Source organism: Ursus americanus, chromosome 2 (assembly GCF_024610735.1).
Source record: "Ursus americanus isolate L20-20 chromosome 2, mUrsAme1.1.p, whole genome shotgun sequence".
Classification (NCBI taxonomy): domain Eukaryota; kingdom Metazoa; phylum Chordata; class Mammalia; order Carnivora; family Ursidae; genus Ursus; species Ursus americanus.
In genome coordinates this window covers 43,031,251-43,053,906 of record NC_142128.1, presented here as the reverse complement: position 1 = coordinate 43,053,906, position 22,656 = coordinate 43,031,251, and the positions used below count along the sequence as shown (strand labels likewise).

Sequence of the window (22,656 nt, the reverse complement as noted above, 5' to 3'; positions counted from 1 at the left end):
AAATAAATAAATAAAATCTTAAAAAAATATATTCATTTCCATCAATTACTGATAAAGTCTATGGCAACTTGAATCGATGGATTAAGAGAGCCAGTGAGAACTTTGGGGAGCGGACTCCAGGGTTCTGGCTTCAGACGTCCTCCCCGGGCCTCAGGGTCCCCCTGTGTCCCCCAGCCTCCCCCAGTTCAAGGCACACCAATCCAGGCCGTCTGGTGTGCTGACTTCTTCTTCTACAGGGAGCCCATAGGGAAACTTCCACCCTTGCTCAGGGAGCTCGTAGGGAGAAATCATGAAACCTGTCAACTAGAACTACAGAAACCTTCAAAAGCTGTTTAAACTCATCTATCCACCGTAAATTGCATTAAGCTTTATACATAGCTAAAAGAAAGGAGCTTCTGGTAAAAAGATAGATTTGATCATTTTGGCGACTTGATCACGCACTAAACCGGCACCTGTCAGATTGGCCTACTTTTGCCCCACACCTCTCCAAAAGGCAGGTCAGCTTCCAAAGTTCCTGCTCTGTGGCCGTCCGGGGCGCGTCTGATGTGCAAGCGGATGGATGGGAGCCTGTCTTCGCGTCACCACCTTACAGAAGTTCATTAGCGGGAACGTAACAAACACCCACCACGGCAGCAAATACTCAATGAAGAACTTTTTTGTTCTACGATTCCAGGAGTAAGGAGATAGGTATGTAGGCAGTGGGGATTTTAACAACGCTGTGGTGCTAATTTTTTTTAAGGTGAATGAAACAGTTTTACAGATCTATCCATTGCCACCTGGCAGAGTTTTGGTTAAGGATGAGAATGACCAGCTTGAACTGGTAAACAAAGACTTTAATCAAGTGTTGTACAACAAATGTATATGAACTAGCACTGTTTGTATTAAAGTGTTAAAAATTAAATATAGAGTCAGATGCAGAGCTACAGTATTTTCCTATAATCCTAACATCAGTGATTTCATTTTAGCAAAATGAAAACACCCATCATGTTACGTTAAAGTTGTGGGTTTGAATACTAGCTGGAAAAACCATTGCTTGTTGTTTTGTCACTCTGTTTTTATCTACTTTATACATATTTTTGAGTTTATAGTATAAAAGCTAAAAGCACAAGACGTTTTTGCATAGTTGCATATTTATAGATCTTTAAGTAATTTACAATAAAAGTAATTTAAGTCGACACGAGGTAATGGGAATTCTTTTTTAATTTTTTTGTGAGATTTAATGTATTTATTTGAGAGAGAGCGCGCGAAAGCGCATGAGTGGGGGGAGAAGCCGAGGCAGAGGGAGAAGCAGACTCCCCGTGGAGCAGGGAGCCCCCCCCATGCAGGACTCGATCCCAGGACCCTGAGATCATGACCTGAGCCGAAGGCAGATGCTCAACTGACTGAGCCACCCAGGCGCCCCGGGAATTCTTCTTTTTTTTTTTTTTAAGGAACGTTTTTTTGGACTAGAAAGCAAATTTTTCTTGGATTATTACAAGAAGTGGAGACAGAAGGAACCTCTAATAAGCATAATACAAATACCAAAGTGACAAAGTAAAGCACAAAAAAAAACAGGAGAATTTCATTTATGAATAATGATGCAAAATCCCAACTCAAAACGTTATCATACAGTAGCACATTAAGAGAATAATACATCAACTGGGATTTATTCCCTTAGCACAAAAATAGTTCAATAGGAGGAAATGTATTAGTGCATTATTCATAGAGGAAAAACAGGAAAAACAGATGTCATCATCACAGATGATAAAAGGAAAAGAATAAAGTTTAACATTTTATTCATGGTAAAATTCTTGATAAAATAGCAATAAGAACATACTTTGTGGACTTGCCTCCTATGCCTTAACCGTAAACATCATGCTGAACAGGGCACCCTAGGAGCACTCACGGTAAGGAACTAAACAAGACGTGGTTCAGAATCACTCTTACTAAACACGGTCTGCGAGGTGTTCGCCAGCCTTCAGCACCGAGACGCAGGGCAAGAATGAAGCATAAAAATTGAAAGAAAGAAGGAAAAAAATCTAATTATTTGTCAATAATATGGTTCTTTGCCCAGAAACTCAAAGGGGTCGAATGAAAAACTATTTCAAACGGTAGAGAAATTAAGCGATGTGACAATACGTGTTATGTATGTGTTACTGTAACAACTCATGAGAAGATACAACGGGAACGGGATCCCATTTGCAACAGGATCCCATTTGCAACTGATGAAATATAATGTCAAGGAGATGTGCCTTTGGCTTTCTTGCAATTTATGTACATTAGGTAATTTTTTTTTAATTCATCTGACAGAGAGAGAGACAGCCAGCGAGAGAGGGAACACAAGCAGGGGGAGTGCGAGAGGAAGAAGCAGGCTCCCACCGGAAGAGCCTGACGTGGGGCTCGATCCCAGAACTCCGGGACCACGCCCTGAGCCGAAGGCAGACGCTCAGCGACTGAGCCACCCAGGCACCCCCATTAGGTAATTTTTAAAAAGGTTGATAAATTGCTTGAATTTTGAGAGATCTTGAGATAGTGCATTTCTGGTGTTTACAGTAAGCCTGCAGGTGATGGAGCTCAAAAACTACTTCCTTCCCTTCCGCCCCTCCCTCCGTGCTGAAGCTGACCCTGAACTTCCTCTCTGCAGCTCTTGTTTTCCCATAGTCCAGGGCCCTCCCTCTTCTATTCATGGGGCCGGGCTGGGCAGTGACAGCCTAGAGGTCCTCCATCCAAAGCCCGCCCGATTCTGGGACAGCATCTCTGCTCCCAGACATGCGTCTGCAGGTCCTGCCTGACTACGGGTGACCCCTCCCAGGGGTGAGTGGGTCACAGGTCAGAAATCTGACTGCCCACCCAAGGACCAGCCTCTCATCCTGGGTGCTCAGGTGGCATAGTCGATGCTTACCACCTGCGAAGTGACAAGAGCTTGGTGAGGAGCCCAGGGACACGTGGTGCTGCTCTGCCACCTTGGATGGGAGGGGGGCGGCACGTCAGGAAGACCTGGGGTCTTGTACTAGGTCTACCTGAGGAGGGATTTCTGGGGCCCTGGGTGGAAGGCAGGGTGGGCCAGATCTTGCCAAGGCCCTTCACTGCCCCGATGTCTTCATTAATCTAGGCGTCCTCCTGGGGCTCTCGGCTCATCCGAATCTTGTCGTAGACGGTGCAGACTGTTGGGGGGCACTCAGGGCTAGGGGGATGACAGCTGCCCCTCTCCATGTCATTCTGCAATTCAAGCAGAGTTTAGGGGTGCCCATGGTCAACTTCAAAGACTCAGGCACAGAGGTCAGTCAAGCTACGGCTCTTCACGCGCTTCGGGTCTCAACCCCAGTAACCCCAAAACATAGCTTCGGTGCAGACCTCCCTCTTGAACACTGCGGAGTCTTCGTCCTCTCCCCTGGGCCCCCCTCCCCCGCCCCCGCTGGGCCACCACTGTACTCACTCTCTCCCTTCCCTGACTGCCTTAGTTGATAATACCACACCCCGCCCCCTTCCTGCCATATTTTCCCCTGAGCACGTATCATCACCTAACACTTCACATTTTGCTTATTTATTTTATTTGCTATTCTCCCCTCCCCCAGCCTAGAATGTGTATTTTCCGAGGCCGAGGATTTTTTGTTGTTGTGTTGACCTCTGTGTCCCAGATCAGAATAGCTCTGGGATATAGTAGACACTCGTTAAATATTAGTTGGACAAATTTGTAACTCACCTTGGCTACTCTCATTGCAAAAGTGCTTTGAAAAACTGCAAAGCAGCAGATAAAGGTATTACTCTTGCAATCTGCATTTTATAAAAGAAGAAACTGAACGCCGGACAGTAGTTTTGTAAGGTTGACGGAGAAGTCAGCATGAGAGCCTCACACTCACTTCTCCCACCTCTGCCCCTTCGCTCCTTCACGCTACCCCCATCTCTCTTCTGTGCTTGCCTCCCTGTGCCCTGGGAGGGAAATAATTTTCTTCATCAGCTAGGAAGCTCCCCAGGGGCAGAGAGACTGAGGGGGTAAGGCTGGGGGTCTGGGTCAGAGGTCGCCTGATTTGTTTCTTTATCCCAAAGCCACACATTGCTCCCATCCTGTGCTTCTCCAGTGACGGTATCGGGATTTGGGTCCGGAGCTCCCTGTGGCCTGGGTCGGATGGGAACATAACTCAGAGGGGCTGAGATGGAAAGTTCCAGCGAGCCAGGTGCTGAGACAGTTGGGGACAGTGCACAGCACACTCAGCTGAGAGCAAGCAGACCCCGTTCTACCCGGTGCCGCCGTGGTTTCCTGCCCGAGTCCTTCTTAGTGCTCCTTCTGGATCCCACTTTTCACCACCATAAACTGCGGGGACAGGACCAGGGGATTTCTAAGGTCCTGATGGTCTGTGGGTCAATGACCCAGAGGTGTCTCCCTTTGGCAAAGTCAAAGGGCAGGAGAGGAGAGGACCCGGCCACTGGCTGCTCCTGGGAGTGCAGACAGTGGCTCTGTTTGCTTTCCTTCTGCTCGACTTTAGTCCAGTGGTTCCCAAAGGTGGGGCCGTACTTGGGAACGTGTTCGAAATGCAAGGTCTCAGGTCTGCCCTGAACCCACTGAAACAAGTCCTGGGAGGGGGTCCAGCAAGCCCTCCAGGTGTTTCGGATGTGAGTTCAGTTTGAGAACCACTGCTTCCCGGTGGCGCTCTAGGCACCCTCACCTTGGCTGCTCCCGTGTCCGGGCCTTCCCCTTGTGTAGTCATGCCATCTGTGACCATTTCTCACTGGGGGCCGAGCAACTGAGATGTTCTTTCAGGGGCAACTCACACTGGGGCGATAAAGTCTTTGCCCCAAAAGGAGGCATTAATGACAGGATCTCAGGCAGGTGGGGTGGGTATTGCGGGGGGGCGGAGAGGATGGGGCTTTCCTGATGATCCTCAGAACCTTGGGTCTGCCCTGCCTCCCGGCCCCACTAGTAGGCCCCTCTCCTACCGGCTTTGGGTCTTTTATGGATGACAGGTCCCACATGACAAGCAGTCGCTTACACTCCTGCCTCTCCCCAGGGCTTGACATTGAGCTGCTGGGTGGTGAGCCCCTCCGGAGCAGCCTGGCTTCTCTCCTGCTCCTTCCCCTGCCAAGCTGTGTGCCCTCGGGTCAGCCACACACCTCACTGAGCCTGCCTCCTTCCCTCTCCTGCTCCGCCATCCACCTTTCCCTGGGTTGTGGCGAGGACGAGATTGTGAACATGTGAGCGCGGTGTCCCTGTCGGTGGCTTCCACCCTTCACGCCCAGTTCCAGACACAACAACCATACTGTCCGCAGCAAGGACCAGACCAGAGCCCGACAGGCAGCTGAGTGCCCTGGACCGGCCAGCGCTCACGACCTCCGAGCACAAGTCAGTTGACCTGGTTTGATTTCCGTGGACCCACCTTGGCGTGTCTTAGGAGACTGAGCTCCACATCGGGAGGGCAGTGGCTCGTGGCCCCAGCAGGTTCCTCTGTGGGCGGGGCCTGGGGAAGAGCGGCGGAGCCCAGCTCTGTGGGCAGCAGAGTGGACTGGCCTGCACACAGCACGCACAGTGAGAGCGTATGGAACTGAGGTGACCCCTCGTCAGCCCCAGGGTAGGGCAGCCATCACTCCATGGGCTAAAAGGTCAGGTCCCAGACGCCTGCCCATCCTTGCCGCCCACCAGTCCTCCCGTCTGGGCGTGCACACAGCCCTTGCCCTCGGTACCACGTGGTCCCAGCCTCCCACCCGGATGACTCACAGGAGAGGTCAGTGAGCCCCATGTGCCAGCCCGGCCCCCTCCCGGGTCCCCCGTCCACTGCCTTCCCCGAGAGCACCGCTCAGGCCCTGGCTAGCACCTACCCCTCCTGGACCGCATTTTCTTCCTTTTCCAGATGACCACTCCACCAGCCAGGCTCAGCGTCAGCACCGTGAGCAGGACACCTGTCCAAACCCACTTGCTCTGAGAACCTGCCATCAAAAGCTGCTGTTAGGTGCACCCTTGGGGGGAGGGTGCGGGGGAGAAGGCGGGACCCTCCCGCCCCCGACTCGGGGCCTGTGTCCCAAGTGTGCACCCTTGCTGCAGCCCCGACAGGCTCCTGTCTGCTGGCCAGGCCCCCGCAGCGGCCCTTGTACCAGGCTTTCTGTGCCGCTTCTGCCCAGAGACCTCAGAGGCTCCCAGCAGCCGCAGGTGCCCCCATCCCTGCAGTCTGGCCCTGTTCTCCCCTGGCAGACTCCCGGGAGAGAACCAGTCTAGGAGGGGGAGGGGACGGAAGGTTCCAGGGCCCCCTGACGTCAGTGCACGTCCTGCCCTCGGTTTGCCTGCCACACGAACACGGCTCCCACTTCAAGGCTCAACTCAGGGGGTCCCTTCTCTGCAATGCCTTTCCCGAGTCCTGCAGCAACTAAGCACTGTTTTTCTTCCTTTCGTACGGGAACCATATAGTTTGTATTTGCCTCGATTTCCGCCACCGTCATGCAGAAATTCGTACATGTCGACAAACATACCCCTCCTCGTCCGTGAACCATTACCGGCTACGTATTGATAAGCCGTGTGTCACAGGCTGTGCTGATAGCTTAAACCACCCTATGAAGTGGGTGTCACTAACACCCATCTCAAAGACAGGCCCCAGAGACTGAGTAACTTGTCCGGAGTCACACAGCCAGGAAGTGGAGATGCCCCCACGGCCCCGGAGGTTCCTTCAGTGGGGGCTCGTCATACTGTTCCCTGCGTCTTTCCTCCGCCCCGTATGTGGTGAGCACTCAGCCCGGTGTTAAGGGTTGAAAGCCGGGTGGCTGAGTAAGGACGTGGCAAGGAGAAGCAGCGGGGGACGTCAGAGCCCAGGAAGAACCTGGTGAGACAGGACAGCCACACCGATTACTAACCTCCTTCTTTATATGCATTGTTCCTGCTCTGTGGTTCCAGGGAAGGTAGAGTACCCCCTTACCTACCACGCACTACTGTATGTACTCCCTTGCTGCATGGCCAAGGGGACCCCGCAGCTGACGCGGAAGGATGGTGGCTGGCTGTGGTGACCGCAGGGGCTCACACGGCTCAGGGGAGGCTTGAACTGTGGTTTATGCACTCACAGGTGGTAACCATCCTAAGAAAGGTCGTGTCTGGCACACAGCAAAAAACCAGCATTTATCAGCCTGAAAGGGCTATGAGCGTCCAGACCATCCGGGGTTCTGGGACTTGAGATTCCAGGGCTGGGGAGGGGGTGCCCTCAGGGTCCTCAGTCTGTCGTCTTCAAGTTCTTCCCCTCCCCTGCCTGCATCCTGCTGACTAGGTCGGCCTCCGCGGCTCCCCGATGAGCCCCACAGGGATGCCCTGGGAGACGCAGCTGTTCCTCATACCCGTTCAGCTTCCATAATGAGGGTGCGGCCATGCACCTGCCTCTGGGGTGCCCATAGTGACCCCCTTCCAGTACTCCTCTGTCCCAGTGATTTCCCTGAGTCCCCCAGTCGTGCCCTGCCCTGTTCTCGGCCAGCCCTTCCCAGAGGTCCCACTCACCCCTCCACAGACAGACGCTCTGCAGGAGTAAGGTTGCATTCTTCTCGTCCACGGGGTTGCTGACACAACAGGTGAGGGAGCCATTCAGCTGGCTCAGGGGAAGGCTCAGGCTTAGATTCCTGGAGCTGGGGGCTGGCCCAAGAGCCCTTCTCTGCTCCAGCTCCCTGGGGAGCCCCTCACTCAGCCAGGTCACTGTCAGGTTCTCTGTGGCTCCTGGGATCCCACACTCCAGGCTGACATTGCACCAGCCTGCATGGTTGGAAGATGAATGAATCACAATCTGGGGGTGGGGGATGGGCTCTGGGGGAGGAGGAGACAAAAGAGAAACTGAGATTCAGCATTGGAGGACACACAAGGGGATCAGCACGTTTGCCAAGTGACCCAGCTGTGGGGGTTCCTAACTATGGGCCTGGGAAGGGACCTACTGCCCCTGGCCCAGGGGTTCTGACTCCCAGCCCAGAGCAGAGGGCTGAGGCCCTTCCATGCTCAGTTATGTCTACAAAACCCAGTAATCATGATCGATATGATAATTCCTTTTTTAAAAAGATTTATTTTATTTACTTATTTGAGAGAGAAAGCAGGTGAGCACAAGCGAGGAGAAGGATCTCCAGCAGACTCCATGCTGAGTGCAGAGACCAAGGCAGGGCTCAGTCTCATGCATGAGATCATGACCTGAGCAGAAACCAAGAGTCAGATGCTTAACCACTGAGCCACCCTGGTGCCCCAGTAATTCTATAATTATATATACACATGATGATTATACATATGATAATAATTGTATCTATTCTCACAGATACAATAAACACAACATGAAAGGAGTTGAGAATACAGTGGGAAAACATATTAGACGTTCACATTTAAAGAGAAATACTGATTATCTTTAAATGTTGAAATAAATATTTAAGTTTAGTATCCAATAAGATGAAAGTACAAGGGGTTAAAACTTCCAACATTCTAGAGATGTTTAGATTGATGAAAACTCTACCAATCCAGCCCAAGGCAAGAAGATACGAACAAGGGTGAGTCGAGAACAGGAAACGTCAGGAGCAGGCGCGTCTGTGTAGACCTGAACATCACCTGCGGGCATGACGTCCCCCTGTTACAACCCAGGACTCGGATTCTGGTCCTGCCACCGCGTGCTCGTCCCATCACCTAATGACACAGAGAGACTGAAGAGACAGAGAAGGAAAACCATCCAAAGGTACATGTCAACTACGTGATGGCAGGTGTGACAACAGTCACTGCAGAGCGAATCCAGGTTCACCTAGAAAACACTAAGCAGCCACAGAGAGAGTTTAAATTCCTACAGACCTAACAACAGAGACTGGAGATGGGGAAATGTCAGAAAGCAAACCAGAAAATCCAAACGAAAACTCTGCTGGGAATCCCGGGGTCAATGACCCAATGCAGGCTTCCTGCAGAGGAGTCTTTCCCTCTGGGGACAGGCCCACACAGACGAGAGGGGAGGCAGGAGCCCGGGTCACCCATGACACGGACAGCCACTGGCCAGCCTGGTAGGCAGCTCCCTGCACACCCAGCTGCACGGCCGTCTGTCCTGGCCACACCTGCTCGCACCCTGGAGAGCTCAGGGGTGGGGTCCAGGCTTTCCTACAGCTGCCCTGGGGCTGAGCACTGAGGTAGGGGACCCGTGCGGGACAGGAGGAAGGGTCTTCAGTCCTGGCAGACAGAGCCTCACGACAACAGAGACTTCGCCCTTCGTCCTTCTCTCGCTGGCGATCTCCCTTGTGCACTGCTGTCTGCAGCCACAGCCATCTGCGACCATGAGGAAGACGCAGGAGGTCAAGACCCCGTGTCCAGGATGGTGGAGCAGAAAGATGGGGAGCCTGGGAGCCCGGGGACCGTGCTGAGCAGACGACCCGACCCCAGCAACTGCCATCGCCTGAGTTCCTTTGCAGAGATCACTAATCCACCTGCCGCAGCGCTGAGAGCCGAGCTGGACGCTCGCTGCAGGCAGACGTAGTCCTGACTTCTATGCACGGATGACAACAAGGAAGGGGATTTCATCAGCAAAATCAGAAGTCGATTAAAAACATAGACCAATCAAAAAGCAAAATCCTGAGGTCTGAACAAAAAGCTGACGTTCTACCAATTGTCATTAAGAAAGAGGATCAAGGCGTAAATACAGGTAAGAACCAACACTGCAAATTACAGGGAAACTCTATGTACGAAACACAGTAAGAGATTTTAAAACGTGGGTGAAATCATGCCTTTCTAGGAACATGAAGTGATCAAAATTCTAGTAAGAAGATGCGAGAAACCTGGATATACGCACCGACTTTGAAAAAATTAGGAAGGTGGCCAGAGGTCGGATGTCATCAAGAGCATGAAGGACACACAGTTCGGGGCGTGAGCACTGTCCATGACCAGGGAAAACAACAGTCCTGTGTTACGGACAGTGTTCCAGCTTCGGAAAGGTGGAGGGTTTGTCAGGTCATGAAAGCATAGCTCGGCTTTACCACTCACGTCAGACAAGGAGAATCCCACACCCAACACAGGACAACACCTGCTAACCCACGGGTTACAGTCAGTCACACGCAGAGACCTTAACTTCCTAAAGTAAATATCAGCAAATAAAATCACATGATACCTCATGATCACGTTGCATTTATTGTAGGAATACAAGGACCGTGTAACCAGGAAATTCATTAGTGGAATTTACTCCAGCAGCAGAGGGAAGAAGAAGTCGTTCCCATTTACGGAGCAGGTGCGGACTCCCAGGCACAGCTGCACGGGCTTTCCATCACCTTCTCTAACCCCCAGGAGAACCCACAGAGTTACACGATCCCCTGTGTCAGCAGTGTCATCCAGGGCGGGATGGACAGCTTTACTGGAAAGGGTCAGACAGTACATATTTATGGTGTAACTGGCCGTATGGTCTTGGTCACAAATACATAACTTGGCCACTATAGGGAGAAGGCAGCCAAATACACATAAAAATGTAGAGATGTGGCTGTGTTCCAATAAAACTTTACTTACAAAAACACACATGTGCTATATTTGACCAATAGCTATAGTCTGCCAACCCCTGATCAGGGGATTAATAAAAACACCAACTTGCAACCCTTCCCAAAACTCACTGCACATGTGACTAGGGGAAATGATCCTTTTAAGTAGCTTCTTTAAAATAATGGAATTAATTAACAGGTAATAATTTAAATACAAAATCAAACGGAATGTGTGTTACAAAGTGTTAGAAAGCACACGCAGGCATTTAGAAAGCTTCTGCTTTTGGGAATGAATTTGCTCAGCAGTTGGTTTATATGAGTGTTTGTTATAGGCTCTTTTCAACAGGTGAAGGAATGAGTCAGGCTTGAAGAATCAAAACTCCGAGAAACTTTAGGTGTTTCTGTAGGTTTCCTTTACGTATTGCTGACATCTACCCAGTTGAAGGACACCTGCTCAATGCCTGCTGGGAGCCGTGTAGAACGGCCGGCAGGTGCCACAGAGGGCGGGGCCGGGAATGGGGCTGGCAGGTGGAGAGTAGACCACACCCATTCACTCCAGGGCAAGGCTGAGAAAGATGGTCCAGGAAAGGACTGGAAACAGGAGCATTTGTCCACGATGCAGGAGAGGGTGAGAGATGGGTACCCCCGGGCCGCCCCAGCATCCGGGAAGGAGGGAAGAGCGGGCAGCAGGTGCAGTGAAGGGCAGCGCAGGTGGAACAGGGCACGAGGGGACAATGTTGGAAACGAGGCTGGACAGACAGCCAGGGACCAGATCCCGAGCGGGTGAGACTTCTCTCCTGAGTGCCATGGATCCTGTGGGGAGCGGGGGTGGGAGCGGGTTAGCTGTAGGCAGGGAAAGGACAGGAGGGGCCTGCATTTCTGAAAGCTCCACAGAGCAGTAAGGTAGAGGGGGATCTGGAGGGGAAGACCGGGCGCAGGGAAGCCTGTGAGGAGGCCGCCATGATGCCCGGAACAGGGGACGGATGGGAGAGAGCTCAGGCAGGCAGACACCCCAGGCTCTGCTCCTCTCCCCTTTGTCCTGCTCCCCCTGCACTGTCTGCCCAGGTGTCTGCTCCTGGGGGTGGGGGGTCCTTGCTGGCCCGGGAGCTCCAGGAGCCAGGCCTGGGTCTCCTTCTGTGTCCTCCACTTGGTCTAGGATGTGACTGAGTCCCACGGTCCTCCTGGCGGGAGTGCAGGGCAAGTGGTGGAAAGGGTTTTACCCAATGTGGAGTTCTAACCCTCGGTCTCCCTCCTGGGGTTGCTGCTCACTGTTCTGATGTCTGGTTTCTTGTTTTGTTTCTGCCAGCTTTTTGGGTCACGTACGAGTTTTTAAATTAGTTTTTGAAACAACTGGTTAAGAAACTTTCTGATATAATTTTGTATGTTTAATAATCAATTTTGAAATAATTTGCAATTGAAGATAGTTTTTTGTTATCCTTTCGGATGACTTCCTGCCCTTCCCCCATTTCATGTGTTTTTTATACTTTTTAAGACATTTTAGCTACTTTTTCCTAAGATGACATCTTTAGAATTTAGCTTTTAGGGTTAGGGCATCAAAAGAGTTGCAAATACTCCTAAAGAAGATAGGGTTTTTTTAAATCTGTTTAGTCCACATACTTGAGATAAAGAGATTGTTGGAGTTCCTGACGGGCTCACCTTACCATACACACAGAGTCTGAAGACTTCCTTCTGGGATTTTCCTGTGCGGAATTTGACCTTTGCTGTATACCATCCACTCATTTCCATAGTGAGATTCCTGATGCTCAAAACTGCCATCTCTGTCAGGGAGAGGCTGCTCCTGAATTTTTCCTCCAGCTCATACCAGTCAGGACCAGTGGCATTGGGTTTCCAGGACACCAGGATCTCTTCTTTTTCAGGCTCAGAATGCCAACTCCACTCTATCTCTCGGATGTTCGGGTACAAGGAGGAGGTCAGCTGCAGCTGGACAGACGCCCCCACGATCCTTTCCAGGGTGCAGGAGGTGCTGAGGTTGTCCACAGACTGGACGCTTGTTGAGGGAATAGCTACAATGGGGAAGAGAGAAGGGAACAAGCATGACGCTGCTGTAGGACCTGCGGTCCCATCACATCACAGGCGTGTTTGTAAGCAGAGGAGCCGCTCCGTTTCACAGAAGAGGAGGCCAAGCTGCAGAGCTGCTTGCTTAGATGTTGGCCTTGCCTAGAGCACACAGCCTTGGGTCACGCACAGTGCTTTAAAACTTGAACTCAATCACAAGAGAAAACTTGGAAGGAACACAAATACATGGAGGTTAAAGAGCATCCTACTAAAGAATGAATGCATCAACCAGAAAATTAAAGAAGAATTTTAAAAATTCATGGAGGGGCGCCTGGGTGGCGTAGTCGTTAAGCGTCTGCCTTAGGCTCAGGGCATGATCTCGGCATTCTGGGATCGAGCCCCGTGTCTGACTCCTCTGCTGGGAGCCTGCTTCTTCCTCTCCCACTCCCCCTGGTTGTGTTCCCTCTCTCGCTGTCTCTCTCTCTGTGTCAAATAAATAAATAAAAATCTTTAAGAAAATAAATAAAATAAAATAAAAATTCATGGAAATAAATGAAAATGGAAACGTGACAGTTCAAAACCTTTGGGATGCAGCAAAGGCGGTCTTAAGAGGGAAGTATATAGCAATACAAGCCTTTCTCAAGAAACAAGAAAGGTCTCAAATACAGAACCTAACCTTACACCTAAAGGAGCTGGAGAAAGAACAGCAAGTAAAGCCTAAATGCAGCAGGAGAAGAGAAATAATAAAGATTAGAGCAGAAATCAATGAAATAGAAACCAAAATAACAGCAGAACAGATCAATGAAACTAGGAGCCATTTCTTTGAAAGAATTAATAAGTTTGATTAACCCCTAGCCAGACTTATCAAAAAGAAAAGAGAAAGGACCCAAATAAATAAAATCATGAACGAAAGAGGAGAGATCACAACCAACACCAAGGAAATACAAACAATTATAAGAACATATTATGAGCAACTATATTCCAACAAATTAGGCAATCTGGAAGAAATGGATGCATTCCTAGAAACTTATAAACTACCAAAACTGAAATGGGAAGACACAGAAAACCTGAACAGACCCATAACCAGCAAGGAAATTGAAGCAGGAATCAAAAATCTCCCCACACACAAGAGTCCAAGGCCAGATGGCTTCCCAGGGGAAGTCTACCAAACATCTAAAGAACTAATACCGATTCTTCTAAAGCTGTTTCAGAAAACAGAAATGGAAAGAAAACTTCCAAACTCATTCTATGAGACCAGCATTACCTTGATCCCAAAACTAGAAAAAGACCCCACCAAAAAGAATTATAGACCAATATCCCTGATGAACATGGTTGCCAAAATTCTCAACACGATACTAGCCAGTAGTACTAGCCAACAGTACATTAAAAGGATTATTCACCGCGACCAAGTGGGATTTATTCCTGGGATGCAATGGTGGTTCAACATCCACAAATCAATTAATGTGTTACACCACATTAATAAAAGAAAGGATTAGAACCATATGATCCTCTCAATGGATGCAGAGAAAGCATTTGACAAAATACAGCATCCTTTCTTGATTAAAACTCTTTACGGTGTAGGGATAGAGGGAACATACCTCAATATCATAAAAGCCATATATGAAAAGCCCACCGGAAATATCATTCTCAATGAGGAAAAACTGAGAACTTTTCCCCTAAGGTCAGGAATACAACAGAGACATCCACTCTCACCACTGCTGTTCAACATAGTACTAGAAGTCCTAACCTCAGCAATCAGACAACAAAAAGAAATAAAAGACATCCAAATCAGCAGAAAAGAAGTCAAACTCTCACTCTTTGCAGATGACATGATACTCTATGTGGAAAATCCAAAAGACTGTACTCCAAAATTGCTAGATCTCATACAGGAAGCCAGAAAAATGGCAGGATATCAAATTAATAAACAGAAATCAGTTGCATTTCTATACACTAACAATGAGACAGAAGAAAGAGAAACTAAGGAATGAATCCCATTTACAATTTCACCAAAAGCCATAAGATACCTAGGAATAAACCTAACCAAAGAGGTAAAGGATCTGTACTCCAAAAACTACAAAACACTGATGCAGGAAATTGAGGAAGACACAAAGAAATGGAAAAACATTCCATGCTCATGGATTGGAAAAACAAATATTGTGAAAATGTCTCTGCTACCCAGAACAATCTACACATTCAATGCAATCCCTATCAAAATACCATCTACATTTTTCACAGAGCTGGAATAAATAATCCTAAAATTTGTATGGACAGAAAAGACCCCAAATACAGGAATGTTGAAAAAGAAAACCAAAGGTGGTGGCATCACAATTCCAGACTTCAATCTGTGTTACAAAGCTGTAATCATCTAGGCAGTATGGTACTGGCACAAAAACAGACATGTGGATCAATGAAACAGAATAGAGAACCCAGAAATGGACCCTCAACACTATGGTCAAGTAATCTTTGACAAAGCAAGAAAGAATATCCCATGGGAAAAAAGACAGTCTCTTCAACAAATGGTGAATTGTTGAAGCCACATGTAGAAGAATGAAACTGGACCATTTTCTTACACCATACACAAATGTAAACTCAAAATGGGTGAAAGATGTAAATGTGAGACAGGACTCCATCAAAATCCTAGAGGAGAACACAGGCAGCAACCTCTTTGACCCTGGCTGCAGCAAGTTCCTGCTCGACTCATCTTCAAAGACAAAGGAAACAGAAGTGAAGATGATCTATCGGGGCTTCATCAAGATAAAAAGCTTTTGCACAGCAAAGGAAACAGTCAACAAAACCAAAATACAACCTGCAGAATTGGAGAAGATATTTGCAAATGTCTTATCAGATAATGGGCTAGTATCCAAAATCTATAAAGAACTTATAAAACCCAACACCAAAAAACAAATAATCCAGTCAAGAAATGGGCAAGAGACATGAACAGCCATCTCTCCAACAACGACATACAAACGGCCAACAGACACATGAAGAAATGCTCCATATCACTCAACATCAAGGAAACAAAAATCAAAACCACAGTGAGATCCCACCTAACACCAGTCAGAATGGCTAAAATTAACAAAAAGGGCTTTTGACAAATATAGGTTTTTGGTATCTTCAAAATCATAAAACTAAAATGGGTAAGAATTTCTAGAACTAACTTTAAAAAGCTGCATTCAAACTGAACAAGAATTAGTGACACGGGACTAAATAAACTGAGGAAGACTACAGTTTGTGACTCTTGTTTAAAACGTTGCTGGTTCTCTAATGTTTGCTCTTCCAGATTAAGGAAACTTTCTCTTAGACATCAATGATATACAGAAATAATTCTAAAGTATTCCTCTGTGAACAAATTGATGCCTTTAACTTTTCTCTCTACCTGAACCCTCTGAAATTCAAAAGGTCTCAATAAGTATTCTTTCTTCCATGGCAATTATAGTGATTTGCATAAGTTCAGTATGAATCTGTCCTCCTTGTAACAGGACACCATTGGAAACATTGGTTATTTTACTAACGTTTTGGCTGGAATGTCATATTTGAGAGACATGCATAGACTCAGATATGACCAAACAGCTTTAAGGAACTAAGGTTGACGTTATGAAGCATGAAGCCAATAGAGCCCCTTGGAAACGTTGGCCTGATACTGTTGCAGGATGTCAGCATTCTTGTCTCGCAAGGTCAAAGGATGAACCTTGTGGACACAAAAAGGTGAGGGAAGTGAACATTTGTTAAGTGAAGGTGAGAGCAGAGAGGAAAGAAGAAGCTCTCTAAAGTGAGAAGGGTCTCGGATGGGTTTCCACTGAGGACTGTCACAGTCTTTTATTGAGAACAGACCAGGAAACTGAAATTTGACATCTCAAGCATGGATAGAAACATGTTTACTTGTTCTTTGAAGTTTGGTCATTTTCTGTGGTCCAGCTGTAACTGTCATAGGGCCATCTCATCTCTGACATTTAAGACATAACGAGGTGGTCTCCTTACGTTCCCTTATCTCTGGTTCCATACACCTCAGCATTTCTCCACATCTGGAGTTTCTGTGAGCCTGGTCATGTAGCCCCCTGCGTGATCCTCTTCAGGGGAGTCAGGAGCCTCCTATCTCTCCTGCCTGTACCCTCACCCCTTCCTTGCTCCCAGGACAAGACCTGTGGGGCGAAAGAGCTGTGCTGGGATTGTGAGGAGTGACTGACTGTATGCACTTTAGTCAGTGGGGGTTAGGGATAGTGCAAGTCTCCAAGGAATCTGGAAGCAAGGCTTTCAAAGAACCTTGAGGGGCAGGCTGCTACCAAGATAATGTTTCCTTTAAACATGAAGGCCCTGAGGAAGCCACAAGTTAATCGAGGAAGGTCACGCTCCATATGTTTCAGGGATCTATCAGTGGACTGCAAGCTGTAAGATTTTAAGTTACATTTCTTTTGCCATTGTTTCCCCCATCGAAACCTTTCTTACAGAGCTCCCAGCAGCCTCACCAGGTGAGTAAAGAATGTCACTGTGGCAGGTGCAGGAACCTCAGAATATGTTGGGGACCTCCTGAAGAGGAATCCACCCACATCTACAGGTATCACAGGCACGTCTGACAGCAAACACTTGGTCTGACTTCTGGTCTGGAGAGGCTACTGAAAGTTCTACCTAGAGATTCCTTATAATAAGTTCCAACAAAGAAGATTCTAGAAGATCTATATGATCAATCGCTATTCTTGCTGAGCTTATACAAATAATTAAGCCACGTTTGTTAAAATTGGACTTGTTTTACAAACGAATTAGTCCCGATTTGGTGATCTCTGATTTAAAATGAGCGTTACTGGAATGCCTGGGTGGCTCAGGCACGTAAGCAACTACATTCAGCTCAGGTCATGTTCCCGGGGTCCTGAGATCGAGTCCCCATGTCGGGCTCTCTGCTCAGCAGGGAGCCTGCTTTTCTCTCTCCCTCTCCACTCCCCCTGCTTGTGTGCTCTCTCTCTCTCTCTCTCTAATAAGTAAACAAAATCTTTAAAAAATAAAGTAAAAATGAGGGTTATTATAGAGAGAAATGTTTCAGTAACACATCTTTGTAGATATTAGATTTCAGGAATGGAGACTCAAGAAAACCAGATTACTATTTTACAGCTGGGCTTCTCAGGATGAGAAGGGTTGCCCCCAAAACAACCAATAAGGTTAAGTCTCTTTGAGTTACTTTATGAAACACTTTTTCTCACTGTAGACCTATCAATAGATGGAGACTATAACACTCTGTTTAATTATTCACTTAAGGCCAGGTTAATTCATAAACCTCTAAATAAATAGGCAAAACTTATCTTCCCTAAACCCGATCTGACAGTAGCAACCCACTCCATATAAACCCCAGATAATTCGTTTATTTAAAGGTTTGGAAGTCTAACACAGCAAGGGATTTAACTCCAAAATGGAAGGGTCCCTAGCGGGTCGTATTATGCACTCCTGCGGCAGTAAAAATAGAGGGGCGCTCTCCGTGGGCTCATAGATCAGAATAAAACCTGCATCCCCGTCACAGGAAACCAATGAGTAAATTAACGTGCCTTCTTATTATTCCCACGAACCTGCGGAAAACCTCAAATTTCTCTTCAAATGACAATAAAGGACTGGAAGAAAATTTTAGTTAGCTATCAAAGGTCTTTTTATTCAGGCTTCTCTTTCTCATTATAGCATTAACCTCATTTTGTTGTCTTTTCCTGGTGCCGAGGCTCCTTCGCTACCATAGCTTCCAGCCCAGAGACGATCCCTTTGACTCAGCGAGGTTCGGATGCGTTGTCTAGCTTGGATTCGCTGCCTCTGACTTTGGTGACTCATATATAAATTCCCCCAACTGACCAATGTGGACCCATAGGTAGGGACATCTCTATGCCTCTATTCAACAGGACGAAGTTACAGAAGATAAGTTCCTCCACCTCAGCATCCTTAAAGATTTAAGGGTCAAAGTTGTTCAGGGGGGAATGATGTGGGGAACAAAGGCAGAGGGAAATGTAAATAAAAGTAAATGTCCTTATAGCCTGCTGCCCATTGACAATCCTGGAGGCAGGAAGCTCCCAACTGTCTTAATGTTAAGGTCTTGCTAGGTGAAAACTAACCTGGGTTTGACGATAAAAAGGCCACCTGGACCCTGTGAGTCTTGTTCAGCAAATGACAGTCCTTTTGGAACTTCCCTTATCTTTACTTCCTCCAACCCCCAAAGTATATAAAGAGTTGCTCCTCGAAATCCAGGGGCAGCAGCCCTTTCTGCCCCTGGTTCCTGACCCCGTGCTTTAATAAAACAACCTTTTTGTACCAAAGATCTCTCAAGAATTCTTTATTGGCCTTAGGGCCCCAGACCCCACCAACATTCCAAAACTACATCAATGGGAACCTGTGAGGGACAGCAGGTGCTCAGAGGCACAGACCACAGCTTGCCTGGCGTCCGAGTGGAGACACAGGTGCGGTGGCCTTGAACCCTACCCCTTGGGGCTGACCTGAGCTGCAGGGAGACAGCGTCAGACTGCCTGAGACTCTAGGACACCCAGCTGGGGACTCGAAAGTCACAAAGTTGCCTAGCGTGGGAAAAAGAACCCCACCCAGGGCCAGCCGTAGTGTGGCGGGTCTGGGGGCGACGAAGACACGCAGCGGTGAGCTGTTCACAGAGCAGACACCTACCCGCTCAGACACTCTTCCTCCTCCGGAGTCCTAGCGGCAGATGACACTGCCTAGAAAGTGCTCCATTTCTCCTAAGGTTTCAATACATTCGTGTAAGTTCAGCAAAGTCATTGTTTGTTCCAGTTCCTTTGTATGTGGTTATGATCTAGGAAAGGCATTAGGATTCAAAACCAATGGCCAAGAAAGAATTCTTAAGACGTCTTTGGTGCAAAACAGTGGTTTTATTAAAGCTCAGGAACAGGACCTGTGGGCAGAGAGAGCTGCACTGGGGCTGATTATATACTTTCAAGTTGGGAGGGGCTAGGGATAGCACATGTCTCTAAGGAATGTGGAAGCAAGGTTTCCAGGACACTGAGGGGGCGAGCTATTATTGGGAAAAGGTCATTTATTACCGTCTAATAAAACCTTAGTCACGAGACCCTTCAGATATATATCAATGGGTCATATGCTTGGGGGATGATTGCCAACATGCATCTTGGGGGGTAGAGATAAAGGAAGTTTCCAAAGGAAGCTCTATTATGTTAAAATAGCTTCACAGGGTCCTGGGGGTTGGGCTAAGGTTGCCTTTTGCCCTTAGCAAAGTTCAACATGAGGCAGCTGAGTCCCTACAGGAAGGTCCCTCGGCCTGTTCCAAGGACTTGTCAATGGGCTGTAGGTAATAAGGAAATTTAATAATTTTTCTTCTTCCTTTGTTTCCCACATCAGTTATTTGCTGATTTTTAATTTCATCTTTTAGGTGGTTAGGTTTTTGGGGCAGGCGGTGAAGGGTTGCAGAGACGAGATCCTGCGTGTACCCAGGTGCCACTGAGTCAGGATTTTATCTTTCAGACAAAACACCTTAGGGTAGGAGACAGCAGGTTTCCGCACAGCGATGCTGGGTCTTGAACAGGGAGCTCCATGATCCAAGAGAAGACAAGTGGCCGGGCTTCAGGAAAAGCTGGGAGGGAGGGAATTTCCGGAGACCAACCGTGTAGTGTAGACGGAGGCAGGAGCTCACTCAGCGGGGCAGGTGACGTGCGCACCTGTGGGTCTGCCAGCTGCCCCACTCCTGTCTCTCTGTCTGTCTGACTGATACTTAAGCAATTTAGGAAGGGACATCTCACAGACTACAGAAGAGACTCTTCACTCTGAGAAGGAGATGGAGTTCCAGTCACAGGAAGACGGAGAAAAACCACTGGAGAGACGTTGGTGCCACAATCCTTACAGGATCCGTGTTCCTGGCGTTCACGCTCCAAGTGCCCTCCTGGAACTCACAGGACACACGGAAAAGGACCGAATCCGATCCCATGAAAGGCTGGGAAGGGCTCTGCATTCTGGTGGTTTCTGCCAACAGTCCTGTGTCCCGCCTTGAGGAAACGTGCAAATATACGTCCAAGACCTTTCCCCTCACAGACTTACAGAGAACTACACTTAAATATGAGGATGTGATGCCATGTCCTTCGGTTGTTTTCAATATTATCCTTTTATTTTTTAAATATTTTATTAACTTATTTGAGAGAGAGTGCAAAAGGAGGTGGAGGGACAGAGCAAGAAGGAGAAGCGGACTCCCCACTGAGTGTGGAGCCCAAAGTGGGCTTAATCCCAGGACCCCAAGATCATGACCTGAGCCAAGGTTAGATACTTAACCAACTGAGCCACCAAGGCACCCAGATCCTTTTATTTCTTTTTTAAAATAGGCTACACACTCACATAGGGCTTGAACTCACAGTCCTGAGACCAAGACCTGATATCAAGAATCAGATGTTCTCCCAACGGAGCCCCCAGAAGCCCTAAAAATTATTCTTTGAAATAAAGGACAGTAGCAAATTTGTTCAGTCAACTTTGACTCTTGATAAAAACTAGTTCATCACGAGCTGGCCCTGCCCAAGTCTGCTGGACTCACGTCGTGTTCCCAGGAAAGCGTCTTATGTGTCAGAGTTGAAGGACAGAAAGGACATCCCTGGGAGAGCCACCTGGCCCCAGCCACGCCCCTGTCCTTCCCCAGCACGGGGGACGCCGGGCAGCCTGGCTGCAGGAACAGGTAACGTGATGTCCCCGTGGCCGAGGCAGGGACACCTGTCACCTTCTCCGGAGCACGTCCGGCCCCTGTGGTTGCTGGGCAGCCCAGAGCACACACCCAGGTCTGCTGGGGGCACAGGTGGCTTCCGGGGCCGTCCTCACGCTGCCACGCTCACAGATCTCTGAGATTAGGGACAGACGCTGTGCGGGCACAACAGAGACAGAGCTCTGGGGACAGAGGAGCAGCCTGGATGCAGCTGCTTCTCCAAGAAGAACCCCAGCTGGACTCCCTGCTGGCTCACTCCTCCCCTACAGGCTCTGGGACCCGGGTCAGGAGCCCCAGCATTTATGGGTAGAAGAGGAAAGAGATTCAGATGGGGGAGGACGCTCAGGGGGCAGCGTGTGAAATGGTTCATGGTCTCTGACAGGTCACACGACTGCCCGGAGTTTCTCCTCCTTAAGCAGCTGCCAGGGAGACAGGAGAGAGGCTGTCCCACCCCTGTCACTGCACTCGGAACTCCAACACAACACACACAAGTGTGATCATTTGACAGGCAAATACGGTGACCAGGTGCTCGTGCACCTGATCTGACTCTTCTCGGCATGAACTGAGCTCACGCCCTTTGCTTGTGTAGCGACGATGGTGGCCCTACTTCTCTCACTGATGTGCGGGGGGACCTGAGCTTTTGTAAAGGTTCCCTCGGTGTCCACCCCTGTGTGGAGCGAGAGGGGGAGGGAGCACAGGAGAGTGTGCAATCTGTCTGCTGCCACGACCAGAATCTTAGAGCCAACTCGGGGCAGAAGCAGAATGAGTGACCAGTGGGTCTGACTGCAGAGCCCAGGCCCTCTCTGCACTGTGAGGAGCTGTGGGGACAAGGGCGGGTCCAGGCCACCAAGTGGAAGCCTGGTTCACATGAGGCCGCCTGCAGGGGCCCCCTCCCCCACAAGAGACTAAAAACAGCTCTAACCACGCAGAAAGATCACAGGCAGATAAGAAGGGAAGTTCCCCTTATCCTGCCCTCCCCATAGATGGTGTCACAGCCCAGCTGTCCCGAATACGGGGGCCATGGGTGGCCGTCCTGGCCCCCTCACCCACTTACACGCCCTCCTCAGCTGGGAGCCAGGACACAGGCAGGCTGGGGGGTGGGGAGGGGGTGCACACATGGGGCCGAGATTGCAGACACAGCTCCAGGGACAAAGCCGGACTCTGGAAAGTGAGACCCTGAGCCACTGATGATCTCAGCCTCGGCCCCCGGAGCAGGGCGAATACCTGCCTTTCCTTAGAGAGGTTTGAGGTGGTTTCCCCATCCCGGGGAGTTTGAGGGCGTCCCAGACAGACCCTAGTCCCCCTTCTCTCCTCAACCCTTCAAGACTCTGGAGAAATCAGGATGTTGATACCAGCAAGCCCACTGCTGCCCAACTGCCTCCCTCACACTTGCTTCTTGGCCCCCCCACCCCCCATCCTCACCCACCCCAGAGCCTCCCCCGCCAACTGATCTGCCACTCACCCAGGAAGAGGCTGACCTGGAGCATCAAGGTCTGGCCAGAGAACCGGCTGTCCCACAGGGAAACCATAACTGTGGGACCCAGACCACACGG

General features: G+C 49.0%; 1 protein-coding gene across 3 annotated transcripts; it reads right to left on the bottom strand.

The window, feature by feature from the left end:
* Window positions 1-1,182: 1,182 nt before the first annotated feature.
* LOC123783580 (CD48 antigen-like) lies at window positions 1,183-22,654 on the bottom strand. Of its 3 annotated transcripts, none has more exons than XM_045784404.2 (6): window positions 22,566-22,654; window positions 12,069-12,431; window positions 7,442-7,741; window positions 5,791-5,898; window positions 5,352-5,482; window positions 1,183-3,198 (listed from the first exon to the last, which is right to left on the bottom strand). In XM_045784404.2, the coding sequence occupies exons 1-6, from the start codon at window positions 22,630-22,632 to the stop codon at window positions 3,088-3,090; spliced, it is 1,080 nt and encodes a 359-aa protein (XP_045640360.2). In that variant the 5' UTR covers window positions 22,633-22,654; the 3' UTR covers window positions 1,183-3,087. The 3 variants fall into 3 exon arrangements, with proteins under 3 accessions (XP_045640360.2, XP_045640362.1, XP_045640361.2); XM_045784406.2 differs by having other exon boundaries at window positions 5,352-5,432; XM_045784405.2 differs by having other exon boundaries at window positions 7,442-7,690.
* Between the last annotated feature and the right edge of the window lie 2 nt (window positions 22,655-22,656).